This window comes from Mustela lutreola, chromosome 2, assembly GCF_030435805.1.
Source record: "Mustela lutreola isolate mMusLut2 chromosome 2, mMusLut2.pri, whole genome shotgun sequence".
Taxonomy (NCBI): Eukaryota; Metazoa; Chordata; class Mammalia; order Carnivora; family Mustelidae; genus Mustela; species Mustela lutreola.
In genome coordinates, this window is record NC_081291.1 from 118,349,215 (window position 1) to 118,360,763 (window position 11,549).

The 11,549-nt window shown below is 43.1% G+C and overlaps 1 protein-coding gene and 2 non-coding genes across 3 annotated transcripts in view; all 3 read left to right on the forward strand.

Moving 5' to 3' along the window:
- The window catches only part of KLHL6 (kelch like family member 6), a 55,996-nt gene extending 45,336 nt beyond the window's left edge, over window positions 1-10,660 (forward strand). Inside the window, exons 4-7 of the mRNA XM_059163354.1 lie at window positions 1,286-1,523; window positions 6,656-6,858; window positions 8,478-8,691; window positions 10,038-10,660. Of these exons, the coding sequence (XP_059019337.1) occupies window positions 1,286-1,523; window positions 6,656-6,858; window positions 8,478-8,691; window positions 10,038-10,339 (957 nt within the window). The 3' untranslated portion in view covers window positions 10,340-10,660. The remainder of the gene's footprint in view (window positions 1-1,285; window positions 1,524-6,655; window positions 6,859-8,477; window positions 8,692-10,037) is intronic.
- LOC131826277 (small nucleolar RNA U13) lies at window positions 4,134-4,237 on the forward strand. The gene has a single exon (XR_009351526.1). It is a non-coding gene; the product is annotated as a small nucleolar RNA U13 (small nucleolar RNA).
- Window positions 7,446-7,549, forward strand: LOC131826278 (small nucleolar RNA U13). Its single transcript, XR_009351527.1, has one exon. It is a non-coding gene; the product is annotated as a small nucleolar RNA U13 (small nucleolar RNA).
- Window positions 10,661-11,549: the final 889 nt, after the last annotated feature.

Here is an 11,549-nt window from a genome sequence, read left to right on the forward strand (position 1 = left end):
CCTCCGATTCTACCCATTGCCCTCCCGCACTTCTTTCTGCTGACCTCCAAAGGAGAACCCTGCGACACACTTCATGGCCATGAATTGAGTATGAAAAATTTACTGTATCTGACTCTTTGGTACAGAAAACCAAAGTCTCTTACTTTGTTTGGTCTGCTTATTTGTGACCATTGAACCTCAAGTTTGCCACTTGAGGGGGCAGTTTTTGCTACTGTAACCTGTTTGTCACACCTGTGGTCAAAATTGAAGTGTCATAGCCTGTGTGAGGTCAGCCTGACCTTGCAGACTGCTTTGGTCATTGAGAAATGGGTGCTACCTTTCCGTCTCCTATTAGCCCACTTGCAGAACCTGCCCCACTGAGCCCAGGGGATGGATGGAACCAGGAAGAGGGCAGCTCTCCCTTTTCCCCAGTAATGCCAATATGACATCTCTAGCTGCTTCTTCTGCCATGACTGTTAAGGGCTGTGCCTATGCCAGGTGCTCCGCTCATCCCTCTACATCACAACCTCATGAATGCTCACAATGACTTGGTGACACAGAAGTGATCTCAGGCACTTGTGGAGATTGTGTTGCTTCTCCAAGGTCACATAGCCACAGGTGGTGAAACCAGGACTAAACGCTGGTGTATTTGACTTTCAAACCTCTGTTCTTTCAGCTGGGTTCAAATATCTGTGGTGTGGTTTTTTGTTTTTTTTTTTTTGCTTGTTCAGGGCTCTGAAGGGTCATATCTTTGATGTTGGGACCCAGTCCTCCAACATCCCTGGCCACACCATGCTCCTGTTTGAGACTTTTCCCCTAAGTCTCCAAGTGCTCTTGTGTGCCTACCATCAGGACTTCTCTTTCAGAAGAGGTCTGTTGGTGAGCAAAGTCTGGGATATCATTAAGAAATTGAAACCGGGAGTGGGAGAAGGTAGCCAGAAATGAAATTCCAGGGTTCAGACCTTCAGACTGGGCAGGAAGGTTGAAGTACATTTGATGGTAAATGGACCTGGACTTCTTAAGATAGCAGCAAAAGCAACAATAGGTAAACTTTGTTGAGTATTTAATATATCCTGGGCCCCTTCCAGGCCAGGCACACTGCATATGTGATACCATTTCATCCTCACCACAGACCTATGAGGTAATTATGGCTCAAGTCCCCATTACACAGATGATGGAGCTGAGGCTCAAGGTGAGGTTACATGGTGGCAGAGTTGGGAACTGGGCTCTGCTCGATCTGGTTCCATAGCCTGGGCTCTGAACCTCTGTGTCATCCTGCCTTTATGTACTCCCATTGGTTTTCCAGATCATTTCGGAGCGCACCAAGCCCAGGATGCATGAGTTTCAGTCTGAGGTATTCATGATCATTGGTGGCTGCACGAAGGATGAACGGTTTGTGGCGGAGGTTACCTGCCTGGACCCCTTGCGGCGCAGCCGCCTGGAGGTGGCCAAGCTCCCCATGACAGAGCATGAGCTGGACAGTGAGAATAAGAAGTGGGTGGAGTTTGCATGCGTGACATTAAAAAATGAGGTCTACATCTCAGGTAAGCAGGAGCCAAGTGATGCCAAAGCAAGTCCCCAGGGACACTATGTATTTTCTGAGTGAGAGCCAGGCAACAGACTTAGAAGGATTACTATGAATGGTGATGATCTAGCTCTGACAGGGTCACCACATGGAAACCAGGAGCTTAGGTGATCTTATCCTGGAAAGCACATTCTTACTTAATGGAGACTAACCTGTGAGCAGTTGTACTAGGATCTGGGGAAGCAGCAAACAGGTCCGGTCCTTCATAGAAAGGAAGAAGGAAAGTGATACTAGAGCTTATTTGGTATTTGCTAGAGGTGTATGACACTGAGCTGGGCACTGGGTAATGAATAAAAATGTCTGTTGTTCTCCCCAAACCTGAACCTCACCTCAAATTTATTGTTATACTTTTAAGGATTTTTAAAAAATGTGTTTATTTGATAGAGAGACATGCAGTGAGAGAGGAAACTCAAGCAGGGGGAATGGGAGAGGGAGAAACAGGCTTCCAACAGAGCAGGGAGCCCAGTGCAGGGCTCGATCCCAGGACCCTGGGATCATGATCTGAGCCAATGGCGACACTTAACTGACTGAGTCACCCAAGTGCCCCAAGTTGTACTTTTAGATGCTCCAGTAGCACACAATACTTTGTCATTTGCGCCTAGCTACTAGTAAATGCTTAATATATATTTATTAAGTGACAAAGTCTCTATCATCTTTACAGCACAGTAGATGAATTTACACTTTGGTGGTATTTAATCATTTTCCTCTCACATCAACTCTCTAAGGTAGGTGATTTTAATCTCCAGTTTACAAATGGAGAAAATGCAGGCTCTGAAGGGTTATGGAATGCATCTGAAGACAGGTCACACACTGGTAAGCATCAGGCAGGGTCTCAACCCAGGTCCTCTGAGTCCCATGCTCTCCCCAGCTCTTCTTGGGGCTCCTGGGCAGGAGACAAGCATCCCTTGTCCTCTCTTGGTGGCTTTCTCTAATCTGTATTTGTTTGGGGAAGAGCTTCTTCCCAGAACCAAATACAGAGTCCAAACTCCAAAATCAAAGTCACATCAGTTCTTCCCTGGGAATGTTAATGTCATAGATTACGTGATAACTTTTGTTTATCTTGTAGAAATAATTTTTTAAAGGTCTTATTTATTTATTTGACACAGAGAAAGAGAGAGAGAGCGAGAGCGCACACAAGCAAGGGAGCAGCAGAGGGAGAGGGAGAAGCATGCTCCCTGCTGAGCAGGGAGCCAGATGCAGGACTCCATCTCAGGACCCTGGGATCATGACCTGAGCCAAAGGCAGAGGCTTAACCATCTGAGCCACCTAGGCGCCCCACTATAGAAATATTTTTTGATTGCTGTTGAAGATTCAAATAATATAGAGAGTATAAAGTAAAATATGCCAGTTTCTCTGTGCCATTACCATCTTACATGTTTTAACTTTTTTTTTAAATTAAAGATTTTTATTTATTTATTTATTTGACAGACAGAGATCACAAGTAGGCAGAGAGGCAGGCAGAGAGAGAGAGGAAGGGAAGCAGGCTCCCTGCTGAGCAGAGAGCCCGACGAGGGGCTCGATCCCAGGACGCTGAGACCATGACCTGAGCCGAAGGCAGAGGTTTAACCCACTGAGCCACCCTGGCACCCCCATGTTTTAACTTTTTTACAAAAATAATTTTATATTGGTTTAGAGTAAGCTAATGTTAGTTGCTGTCACAAATGCTAAATCTCAATGGATTATTGAAATAGTATGTGGGGAGAGTGGACCTGCTTCACTCAGTCATTCAGAGACCTAGCCTTTTTCCATCTGATGATGCTACTGTTTTCCATACGTGGCCTTCAAGGTTAATGGAATTCAGGAAGAGGGAGATACTGAACGAGTTGAGAAAGCACACCTGCTCATAACAGCCTCAGCCTGGATGGGAGGCATCAATCTGCTTACATTCTATGGACAAGAACTAGCCACATTCCCTGCTGTACCACCAGCCCCCATGGAGGGGGTCTAGGAAATGTAGTTTAGCTGCGTGCACAGGAGGAAAAGACAGGTTTGGCAATCATAGTCTATGTCACATTTGCTACACACGTTATATTCTACAGTTTGTCCTTTTCTTCACTTAGATTTGTTGTTGTCTATTGAAAAATGATACAAGCAGTGCATGAAGGCATGCTTGTTACACACAGTTAAATCACAGAAACTTGTACTTCAATTAATGATTTATTTTGGGCATAATTACATATCAATATAATGAATCTTAATTATGGATTAAGTCTATTGAATGAATGAAACAATTTTTCTAGTTTTTATTTTCCCACTGGAAAAAAATACTGCAATAGGCATTTTATTTTATTATTTCAAGGATTTTATTTATATATTTTAGAAGTGGGGGGGAAGAACAGAGAAAGAGGGAGAGGGACAAGCAGACTCCACACTGAGCACAGAGCCCCACACAAGGCTCAAACCTATGACTTGGAGATCATGACCTGAACCCAAATCAAGAGTCAGGTACTCAACCAACTGAGCCACACAGGTGCCCCACAATAGGTATTTTAATACACATATATTTAAGAACTTGTGCTGCTGTTTGGAGAGATTCCTGGAGATGGTCATAAGATATGTCAATTTAGGGATCCTTTTGTAGTTCGTAAGCATCATGATTGGGTGTTCATGCTATTGTGTGACATGTGCCTCCCTTAAACCTTTTTACGACCATGGCACATTACTCATCTGGCGTGAAAAAAAAAAGATATATCAATTTAGAATTTTTGTAATTGTGCTCCAGGAAGGTTGTAACAATTTACAGTTCAAACAACGTTGAACAGTGTCCATTTTCTACATCCTTACTAATATTTTTCATTATTGACTTACATTTTTAATAGCCTAGAATATTTAATTCATTAATTCAATAATTAATTAATTAATGATGATATCACATTTTCATATATTTATTAGCTAACACTTTATTATTATTTTTAGCTAACACTTTATTTTTTTAAAAAATTATCTATTCCTACCCTTTGTCTTTCTATTGTAGCTTGCCTTTTTGTTAATTTTTTGGAGCTCTTACTATATATCCTTTGCTGTTTGTATTGCGAATAGTTTCCCTCAGACTATGATTTTCTTTTCACTTTGATTTATATTGTATGTAGTAACTTTCTTTCCTATGTGATTCTATGTTTCATTCATGTCATGCTTAGAAAGCCCCTCCCCACCCCAAGATCATCAACATCTTCTATATACTCTCCAGTTATTTTTATAAAACCATTTACTTTTGAATTTTATTTTCACCATAATGTGAAAGAAGGATCTAATTTAATTTTTCTCCAAATAGCCAATTGTTCTACTACCATTTATTTAATGATCCTTATATCTTTCGATCTCTTCTGAACTCTTGTTTTTCATTGGTCAGTTTGTCTCATCTTATGCCAATACCACAGTGTTTCATTATCATAGCTTTTTAGTGTATTTTGGTATTTGCTACAAAAGCCTTCTTATTCATTCTTTTTCCAAAGTTTCTTAGAAATTTTTCCAAATTTACTCTTCCAAATGAAATTGAGAATGATCTCTTCAAGTTCCCTGAAAAGTTCCGAAGGCACTCAATGCATCAATTAACTCAGGGATGGTTGACATTTTTGCAATAACCTGTCTTCTCATCTATGCACATGATATGCTTCCCACTTAATCAGATCTTCCTTTACATCTTGCAGTAAAAATCATAAATTTTTCTTCTTTTCAATATAGTGCACATACATTTCTTTGAAAGCATATAGTTATTTTATAACTTTTTTAAAAAAGATTTTATTTGAGAGAGTGTGTGTGTGCATGTGTGAGGGGGGAGGGGCAGAGAGAGAATCTCAAGCAGATTCCTCGCTGAGTATGGAACCCAGTGCAGAGCTCCACCCTATGATCCTTAGGCCATGACCTGAGTCAAAAGTCAAGAGTCGGACTCTTAACCAACGAAGCGCCCCTCTTTTATAACTTTTGACACTACCTTAATGGGATCAATGTCATACACAGTGTTTTGAATAGAGACCTCTAAAAGGTATACAACCCAAGGAAAAAGGGCTAAACTATATGAACAAAAAATTCATGGAAGAGGAAGAAGCTTGGTCTCCTGAGCAGCCAGGAAAACCCAAACTATGACATTACTTTCTTCATCAGCATATACAATAAAACAAACAAACAAACAAAACGCTCTTAATATATGTCGTGGATAGGAGAGGGATAGGTCAACCAGGACAGCTGTGCAAGGCTCTTTGGCAACACCTATAAAAATTCAGAGTGTGTGCTCTTGACTTAGAAGTCTCACTTCTGGGCTCTACCCTGAAGAAACACTTACCCAGGACACAGAACATCATGAGGGATACGTATTGCCCCACTAGTGCACATTTATAAGTCTGAAAAGTACATCTTTGCTTTGAGGAGTTGGTGGTACTCTGTGCTGACAAGGAATGGAAACACAAAGCTGATAGAATACTAAAGTCACCAAAAGAGTCAGTTCCCCTTTGTCTTGATCTCTCACCCTAACTGAATTATGTATTTTCAGTTTATTAAGGAGAGTGGTCTTGAAGAAAATATTTACCAGCTCATTCTCAAATTACCTATTGTGATCATCTCATTCTTTTATAATAAAAATTATTTCACAATAGGACAAATCCCACTTTTTTTTTGGGGGGGGTATAGATCAGAAATTTGAACTGAGACAATTTTGTAAGATTTCTTGGTGATTTTTCCAGGTTTGTATTTGTCTAAATAAGTAAGCAAACAAAACTTAAGGTGCCTTCTAATTTAGCAGCTGGTCAAGGCCCTACAGTCCCTACTGGCAAAAGTCCAACCTCACCTGACCTGCCTTGCTTCCTGCCCCTTGACTGCACAGACATGGAGTCCAGGCACCTGCTGGCCCTTACCCACCTATGTGGACTTGTTGCCACTTCCCTGAAGACTTCTCTGGACCCAACTCATTCAGCCACTTCCCTGAACTCAAAGAGGTGACACATGACACAGTCTGGTACACAATTCACCCCAGCCTCATACTGGCTCTCTCTATTCCCCTGTGTTGGCTCTGTCTCCTGATCCAGATCATTTTCTTAAGGAGGAAGCTGTATTTCTGACACATCTAGTGGTTTCTTAAATGCTCTATTTCTCTTCTAGGTGGCAAAGAAACACAACATGATGTTTGGAAATATAATTCTTCAATCAACAAATGGATTCAAATTGAGTATTTGAATATAGGCCGCTGGAGGCATAAAATGGTGGTGTTAGGTGGCAAGGTCTATGTGATTGGAGGTTTTGATGGCTTGCAGAGGATCAACAATGTGGAGACTTACGACCCCTTCCATAACTGCTGGTCAGAGGTATAGGAGATTTATTTCTATGAGTGACTTTGTATTACTACTTCAAAGCTTTAAAAAAAAAAAAAAGTATATGCTCATGTAGGCATATGGCTTTCTGATCTCTCTGCTCTCACTGAGAACATTGTTGGTGGCTCTGAGCTTCTCTCCTAAAAGGAGCTTTTGCTTCAGCATTGCTGATCAGGTCACAGAAACAACTTCCTTCCAGGTGGGGAAGCTCTGTGTGGACAAGAACCCCAGATGTAGAGGGGAGACTTGGTTCTAAACTCAGTTGGCATGTCTTAGCTCAGAGTCGCTGTCTCCCCAGATGCCATCTGCCCTTGTTGTCTCCACAGTGGGCATACAGGGATCCTTTTAATACACTGTTTACTGAGTTGGAGTGATTTGGTAGTGTTTAGAGCTTAGCCCTTATTTATTTGCCTATTGGTGAACAATTTACATGCTGCTTACAGGACTTTAGCTATTCAATCGCAGGTGTATATCATTGCTAGTTAATGGGCATAGAGTTTCAGTTACACAGGTGAATGAGCTCTGGTGGTCTGCTACAGATAATGGTACTGCAGTTTATGCTTAAAAATGTGTTAAGAGTGATCCTTTTGTAGTTCACAAGTGTGATGATTGCATGTTCACACTGTTGTGTGACATGTGCCTCCCTTAAACTTTTTTATGACCTTGGCATTTTACCCATCTCATGTAGGAAAAAAAGTTGTCAAGAGAGTAGATCTCAAGTTAAGTGTCTTTACAATAATAATAATAATAATACGCTCTCACTTCCTGTATTTTCAGGTTATGCCCAATTTCAAATTTTCTTTCTCCTTATTAGATCATATGTCAGAATATGTTCCACATTGGGGGAGTGTAAAATCTGGTCATTAGGGGCACAAGCAAAGGTAACCAGGTCATCATGGCATCCAGCCAAGATCTGTCAACCTGAAAACTGCTCTATAGCCCTTAATTTATGGGGGTGTGCCCCAGATCTGCTCAGCTGTTTAAGTCCTGTTACAGAGTTGCACCATGACTAATGGGGGCCATGTCCGTGGTTAACAGGCTCTGGGAAGTCCCCTTAAGTGCTGTGGGGTTCACAGGGTGGGAGCACAAGTATGGCTTAATCCCCAAATCTTCATTTTGCCCCAGAGTGGGAGTCTGCTTACCTATGACCACCTGAAACCCTTATGCCAGCTTTTCGTCCTAGATAGAAGCAATAAGGACAATGCCTGGCACATAGGAGGCACTCAGTGAATATTTTTTGAATGAAGGAACACATGAATGAATATAAATATGCATGTTTGAGAAAGCATTTTCTTCCAACATTGGCTGGTTTCATCTGTATAAACACTTATTCCCATGTACACCTTTCCTCACCTGATAGCTGGAGTTTGGAAGAAACTCAGCCTGTTCTAGCCCACCCTGAGCTTTCAGGGAGGGTGGTAAATGCATGCTTTGACCTCTCTGCATCTCAGAGGGAGTCAAGCCCAAAGGCCTTGTGACTTCAGGCAGAGGATGCACACACAGACTTGTGTCCCTTAGCTCCTGGCCTGTGTCCTGTGAGCCACTGCAGCAATCTGGGAGCAGTCTGTAGCTGTGTGACTAACAGCTTTTCCTGGTGCCCTGTGCCTCTGCAGGCTGCGCCCCTTCTTGTCCACGTCAGTTCCTTCGCAGCTACGAGCCATAAGAAGAAGCTCTATGTGATTGGGGGAGGACCCAATGGGAAACTGGCCACAGACAAGACTCAGTGTTATGACCCCTCAACTAATAAATGGAGTTTAAAGTCGTCCATGCCAGTGGAGGCTAAATGCATCAATGCAGTCAGTTTCCGGGACCGCATCTATGTTGTTGGTAAGTGAATGAATGGCATCTTATTTATCTGAGCCCACCCATGCAGCCTTGCAGGGAGATCAGATGAGGTCTTCCTGGGAACTCAGATTCCTGGGTGATGTGGGTGAGGTTGAAAAAAAAGAAAAGACCAGATTGGTCCAGGCCTTGGTGGAATTTACCTTCCAGTCTTGGATGCAGAAACAGCTCACTTTTAGAGGACATACAAAGCAGACTGACAGTGGGATCCAGTGGAGGAGCCAGAAGCTGCTACAGGAACAAAGTGTATTGTAAACATTAGCAAATGTACAGATATTGAAATGTGCACAGTATATATGATAAGTGACCGATAAATGGTAGCTATCATCATTTCTTATTTTGTGTTTATGGGAATTTTACCCTTTCTACTTGCTTTGGGAGCTCTGACAAGTTGCATTTAGCCAAGAGGAAAGCCTGGCTGGTCAGACCACAGTAGGCATGTAATTGTTAAGGATGATGGATCTCAATCCTGACTATTCATGAGAATCACCTGGGGAGCTTTTTACAGAAATATGCATTGCTGGAGCTTACCCCAGACCAATGATATCAGAATGAGAGGGAGGATGCTGGCCAGCAGAGCAAGGTGTTTTGAATGTGCAAGTGATTTTTCCTGTGCAGCCATGACTGAGAGTAATTGATGTAACGAGATGCCAAAAATATGTAACTTCAGCAAATAAGAGCTAATCAGAGAAGGTTTCCTGGAGGCAAAATACAGGAAGAGATTAAGGAAAAAGCTCTTCTCGCCTTTGCTTCAGGTTTCCTGTATCTGTATGGTCAGTCTCATGACTTCAAAGCTCATCTTAAGATGGTGACTCGGACTGGTGTGCCAGGTCATGCTCAGTCTACAGAGAGATGCCACCTCCTCTAGTCACGGTCATGTGTTGATAGCTTCTATGCACTAGGCCTTCTGCAGGTGCTTTATGCCCATGGTCCTTCTGGTGTCTTAAAATCACCTTGGTCTCAGGGATTATCGTTACAATAAAAACGTGGCAGAGCTGGGATGACGAGCTGAGTGCACCCAATGAACAAGATGGTATTTCTTCTAGGGTACAGAAGTCTTAGGGTCTTAGGGTACATTTTGGCACCGTGTGAAACCAATTGTCGTTTAACACCTGATTGCACCTGACTGCAGAGTTTAAAGGGCTCTTTGAAGGGTTGCCAGCATGAGACTTACTGCCCCTTCTACCCATTCAACCTTTCTGGAGAGCCATGAATCTACCCTTTCTATTGGCAAGATGGTAGATTTTACCGAGCAGAAGTGGGATTTTTGTGGGTAAAGGGGAAGAAAACCAGAACAGTGAGATGCCCACCATGTTTCCCTTCCTCTTCAGGAGGGGCCATGAGAGCATTGTATGCCTACAGCCCCCTGGAGGACAGCTGGTGCCTGGTGACCCAGCTCAGCCATGAGAGGGCCAGCTGCGGCATCGCGCCCTGCAACAACCGGCTCTACATCACCGGAGGAAGGGACGAGAAGAATGAGGTTATTGCCACCGTGCTGTGTTGGGACCCTGAGGCCCAGAAACTGACAGAAGAATGTGTCCTGCCCCGGGGGGTGTCGCACCATGGCAGCGTCACCATCAGGAAGTCTTACACCCACATCCGGAGGATCGTGCCAGGAGCTGTGTCAGTGTGACTGCGCAAGGGCACCAGGTGCCGGGGGAGCACCCTCTGCACCTGTTGCCCGGGTTCATGCCACTAAAGACAGCAGGCTGGCCTTGAGCTATGGGCCCTACACTTGGGCTCCCCATGGGGGCTCCTTGGAAGTCACAGCTTTAGGACACTCAAGACCAGCCAGGAATGTTTGTGTGACCTACCTCAGGAGGAAAGAAGAAGACTACTTAACATTCAGGACACACCTGTCCCATGCCAGGTTCTGTGCCAGGCCCTTGTGTGTATCAATTCATTTAACCATCATAACGACCTGGTGACTGGGTATGATCACTTCAGTTTTACAGCTGAGGAAACTGAGTTTCTGAGAGGCTAAGTTCTTTGCCCCTGGTGACACTTATAAGTAGCTAAGCCAGGAATCTAAACCCAGCTCTTTCCATTGCAAGGTCAGTGACATTCTGTCATGTTGTCTATCTCTGAGTAGGAAACAAAACAAAACAAAAACTGGTTCATTTTTTGTTCTGACAAGTTTTCTAAAAGGATTCACTCAGAAAGGCAAGGAAATAAAGTTGTTTCTTTCCCCCACCCCCCTTTTCTTTTTTTCTTCTATGAGAGCCTTCGGCTCCTTGTCAAGAGTGTCTTGTATATTGTTCTATCTAATAGGACTGGGAAATGGCTCTGGGAAGACCTATATGCTTAGAAAGAGATAAAAATTCCCCCATCAAAACCTCTATTTCTTAGGATCACAGAGGTACATTCAGACCAGAACTGTCCTTGCCAGACAGAATTGTACCTTCAGCACAGGCCAGTGCGCTCGCCTCTTCATGCCCAAGACCTATATTGCAGTATAGAAAGGGTTTTCCAGAGACTCAGATTACTATTTTTTTTTTTAATATAAAAATTCCCTCCCTGCTGGCCACTGCAGGAATGACTGACTCTTCTTGAACCATATACTTTCTGCCTTTTAGACTGAGATTTGAGTCCATGTCCCCGAGTCCCCACCTTCCTGGAACCTTAGTTTTCAGGATCCTTTGAAGCCCTTCTGTTTGGGTTTTGGATCAGTCTGGCACAATTTGGTCACAAAGAATGGACTCTGTCTACTCTGAGAGAGCTTTCAGATGAGCTCACTGGAAATTCATTCTAATCTCCAAATTGGGGAAACAGATCAAGAGATCCTGTTTCATGTGCTGTACTTAAAAAGCAACAACCATGGTAACAACATAGTAACTGCATTA